This window comes from Pyxicephalus adspersus, chromosome 6 (assembly GCF_032062135.1).
Source record: "Pyxicephalus adspersus chromosome 6, UCB_Pads_2.0, whole genome shotgun sequence".
NCBI classification, from domain to species: Eukaryota; Metazoa; Chordata; class Amphibia; order Anura; family Pyxicephalidae; genus Pyxicephalus; species Pyxicephalus adspersus.
This window is the reverse complement of record NC_092863.1, coordinates 64,908,372-64,913,316: the sequence shown is the minus strand read 5'-3', so window position 1 is coordinate 64,913,316 and position 4,945 is coordinate 64,908,372. Positions and strand designations below refer to the sequence as shown.

The 4,945-nt window shown below is 34.7% G+C and overlaps 1 protein-coding gene across 2 annotated transcripts in view; it reads right to left on the bottom strand.

Annotated features, from left to right (window-relative positions):
- Positions 1-1,184: 1,184 nt before the first annotated feature.
- Positions 1,185-4,945, bottom strand: part of CDO1 (cysteine dioxygenase type 1) — a 43,617-nt gene continuing 39,856 nt past the window's right edge. For both annotated transcript variants that reach the window (XM_072416063.1, XM_072416062.1), the window contains exons 4-5: positions 3,302-3,471; positions 1,185-2,836 (exon numbers count right to left, since the gene is read on the bottom strand). In XM_072416063.1, the coding sequence (XP_072272164.1) occupies positions 2,807-2,836; positions 3,302-3,471 (200 nt within the window). In that variant the 3' untranslated portion in view covers positions 1,185-2,806. The remainder of the gene's footprint in view (positions 2,837-3,301; positions 3,472-4,945) is intronic.

The window sequence follows — 4,945 nt, the reverse complement described above, 5'->3', positions numbered from 1 at the left end:
TGGGATTGGTTACTGTCATTTGGTGAACCTCCCAACTAAATTTGATACAAGAATCTCTTGCTGGAATCTAAATGTAAGGGTCACTCAGAGGTCCAGCTGGGTTATCAACCCAACCCATCTGTTTGATTATGCATCCATCTTCTGCCCACTCTGGCTTGATGGATTAATTGCCCCTTGAAGGACCTACTAGTGATCTTTTCTTTTCATCTGTTTGTTTGTGGTTGTTTGTTGGCAAACCCTCTATTGGTATTTATTACCTCTTGTTATGCCTGTGAAGTCTTAATTTCTTCTTGAAGTTCTTGAATTAGAGACCCCCTAGGCGGGCGAGAGGCCAGTACACAGATACACCAGGTTTTAATGAAACATCCCATTCCTAGCATTACATTCCTGTATTGTTTTATGTTGCTTAGATCCAGTCTATCTATTGGAATATTATCTCCTCCAGAGTATTATATACATTTATCCCTGAACACATATCTATACACACATATATGTACATTTATATCATATATATATATATATATATACGTACCTCTATATACATATACATATCTATTTACATATTCATAAACAATCTTGAGGTGCAACAGTCCCGGTAAGTCTATGTGTGTCCTAGTGTTTTGCCTTGTTTCCCACTTGAAATTTCAATTTATACTGGAAGGAAGCATAGACACTCTTTTCTTATGTTAGTTTCAAAGATAATTTTAATACAGATTGCCCTGATAGATACTCTAATGGTTAGATGTGGCCAAGTATGTGATATCTGGGCAAGTTGTCCCAGTTATGTGAATATTTCAGTGTATATAAGAGTTTGGTATGCCCGTTAATATATAGCAGCCCTACTAAAGACAATACTCTCCCATTTCTTCCCCCTCTCCCAGGGGTTGTAATTAAGCCTTTCATATGTTGTAATTCGTGATTTATAGATGGTAAATTCTTCGGGGCAGGGTCCTCTCCTCTGCCTGTGTCACTGTATCTGGCTTTCATTTGCAACCCTTGTTTAACGTGCAGCGCTGCATAATATGTTGGCACTATATAAATTTTGTTTAATAATAATAGATTAAGATACGTTCCCCCTCCTGTTACTGTTTTCCCTTCCCTACCTTATGTGGATACAGTTTGTTACATTTGTTGTTTGTATGTTTAAAAACAAAAACCTAATAAACACAAAAAAATAAAGAGTATGCGGGAGTGAATGAATTTATTATTTTTTTAACATATGTGAAATATCTATCTTTATAACAGTTCATATCATTCCTGAGGAAACAGATCTTGTGAAACGCATCAAACATTGAGACCAGCGTGCATGGTATGTATGTACTATAAAAATGTATTACTCTTTTATTAATAAATTATACTTATTCTAAAAATCTTTGCAAAATTAAAATTAATGGGAGGTGTCTGAAAAGTCAATCAAATGTTTTGTAATAATCTGTGACATTTAGTTATTCACCATCCATACTAGAGCAACAAAAATAAAGGTACCCCCTGTGAACGTAAAAAAATGAACACTTTATGAAGATGCTTGTTGCCCAGCTTAAACATTTTTGGTCAGAACTCTGGATATGATACTTGGTTTTGGGTCAGGAAACCCCGAATCTGCATGGTAATTACCATTGGAAGCCAAGGCAGAGCCAGCAGCAACAATTTTATTATCTTCAAATCTGGGGATGGGGTTAATCAAAAAGTGTATTGCTAATCAGTAAGTCCTCTTAAGCAAATCCCCCCATATATTTCATACTCTTTAAAACACTGATCAGGAAATGGCATGAAAAAAAAAAAAAAAAAATTCTAACCACATAACAATTTTGGCCAATTTTTTATTGCATTTGAAGCAACCCATGTAAACAAGCCTAATTCTTAATGACCAGAGGTGGAAACAATGTGAACTGATTCTTGCTAGCTACCAAATGTTATCACGCTAGCTAGCCACTGATTTCTAGCTGATGAATCCTGCTAGCCACTGAATATTTGATAGAAATGTTATCTATCTCCTATGTTTTAAATAAAAAAATACTGGTTAAAGTTAAGTTACCATGTATGGCAATAAAATTCTTCACAGAAAAGCTTAAAGAGGACTCTCTGTATTTATTGATTCGACTGTTTTTCTTGGGGGGATTGCCCCTCTTTTCCCCTCAAATTTTGATTTCTAATGCACATTAAACTAAATCATAAACCATTTAATGTCACTTTCATGGACTAGGCTAACTAGAAATAATGTTCTGAACATAAACCAGATTTTACAGAGAAAATAAAAAGGTTATTCGAATACCTAAAATAACCGAACCAATATTAAAAATATATGGCCAACGTATAGACTTTTACTATACGCAGAAACCAAAATAATGAATCTGAACTTTATTGCTCCTGACGACTCCAAATTCATCACCCTGTTTTTTATTTTCTAAAAATATACATAGATCAAAATGTACATTTCTTACAACATTGTTAAAAACCTATACATACAAATTAAGGCAGTTTAAAAACAGTAAACTAATTTTACAAGTTAGGAAATGTCTTTTTTTTTAAGTCAAGGACATGTGCAATTATACAGATCCTTATAAAAGTAAAAATCATTTGTTTTAAAAATAAAGTTTCTTTTCTAGTCTAGGTTTAAGCCCTGAGAAGGATATGGCTAAGACAATAAGCATTCCAAAACTGCCATCTTCTAAATCCTACTGAGGGTGTATGTACAGTTTGGTCAAGAAATTCAGAAAGATGCAAGTTCTTGCAGATGACAATATTTCAGGGCTCCACAGTTTTTTGTTTTTTTATGAAGGCTTCCAATACAATACTCTGGGCATGTCTAGTTGTTTTCCTTTGACTGTATGGTTGCCTGTAAAAACACAAATAATTAAAAAATTATTAGATATAACGTTTTATGTTTAATGGCTCTAGATTTGCATTCTTGTATCAATGTGTTCATCTATTTTACTGGAAAACATTGGTGTAGGAATGATCTTATTTCTGATCTGTTCTAATCCTATTTGTTTTTAAAATGTTAAAGTCCACATCTGCAGATAAAAAGTCCACATCTGCAGTTTTGAGCATTTCTTCCTACATCATCTTTAGTTAGTATGAAAAAAAAAAAAAAGTCAGATTTGTTGCAAGGTAATGAAACAAAGACAACATGGGGCATAATCCTAAATTATACCATGTTCAAAACAAAGAATAGTCCAAATAGGCTTATGTTTTACCACCACTTGTATTCTACAGTTCTGTGAATGTGCTCTTTTCTCTGGCTATCCATAAAAACAAATCCCTTTTCTCTAATCCTCCGCCTCTTTATGTTTACACTCACCACTGGAGTCTTTTCGCCGTACTTGCTCCAGAATGTCATTTTAACTGTGTTTTTGTGTCCAGTTCGTTGGTCAAAGGTTTGACAGTGGTCAAATGGAGGGCTGTACAAGTGGAGGCTTACAGCAGGCTCTGTGTGACTTGGATTCTCCACTCTGTGAAGGCCAATGGAATCTACAAATAAGAATAGACGGTTTATTGGAAGATGAACCTTTATACAAAAAAAACACTCATTAATATATCTTGCCCTGAGAAAAAAAAAAGTAAAGCTTTTTGAAACATTCAAAACATCTTTGCCAAAATTATTGGAAAACCACCATTTAAATAAAATTACAATTGTATAATTTGTAGGCAGTTACAGACCTCTACTAAACACAGAATACAAAAAATGAGGGAAATCTTCTTGAACATGAAAATTACTGCAAAAAACACAAATATTAGAATAAAGGCAGCACTGTAGTTGGAGGGGAGGAATGTGTTATCATAGCTTTTATGGGTTAAGGTGCAAATAGTGTGCTGAATAATTAAGTAATGTGGTCACTACACTTGTTACCATCAGTGTTAGGGTTACAAGTATGCAGACTGGAAACCATTAGCCTGGGGGGTAAACACAACCAAATTTTTCATGGTGGAGAAAGATAATTCTGTAGGCTAAAAAGAAGTTTCACATAAAATGACCCGCAACCTATACAGCTGCATTGATTGGTTGGGGGTTTCTAAAAGACATTGCTTATTGTGAATCATCTCGTTTTCTAGCATCAGCTTATGTATCCCAGTCTTTCTCATTGACTCCATGCCATTTAAAGGATTATGTGGGAAAAGGAAATCCGTGGTAATTTTATCTGTGGTGCAAAATACTAATAGGCACAGTTTTGTAGTCCTAAAACTAATAAAACACCAGAAACAAGGCTATGCTGGATCACCAACATTTATGTAAGTGTTGGGAGCAGAAACCCTTCACACACAGTCCCCACTGCCCATTGAGTGAGCTGACCTTTTAATCAATAGGGTGAGGACTACACCTACAGAATACAAAAATCTGAATATTGGGATATATAAGCATTCAGGCCTAACAGCATACTAGTCAGGATGCAACACCATTACTAGCTCTTTTATCTTTGTTAACATCTCATCTACAAGATGGCTTTTAAAAATCTTAAACTAGCTAGCCTGTCTGTATACACAGGACAAGGGCGCAACTATTCATGCTTTGGATAGATCTTGCTGGAACAATTCCCCAGGGCAAAAAGGAAATAAGGGAAAGTACATGTGTTTAACTGGGAGGTGCCTGCTCTATAGTTTGCAGGTAACACAGAACACGAGCTAAAGCAAGTCAAGACAAAAAATAAATAAATATATACTGTTGTTGCAAATCCTTTGAAGAAGTGGCTAGAACATTTCACCTTTAACAGTTAAAGTGTACAAACCCATAAAAGCCAATTCTCGCTCTACTGCATTTTCTCAGCAATTAATTTACAATGTTTGACATGAAGTTATTATCTGAAGAAAGAACTACAATTTGTGCCAGTTTAGTCAATTCACACTGGCATAACACATTTATCTCAGTTTTATTCCCAAGCAATGTTTTTCGATCTCTAAAACTTAAAGCTCACTAGTATTTTGCTTGTAAAATTCAATTGGCATATAT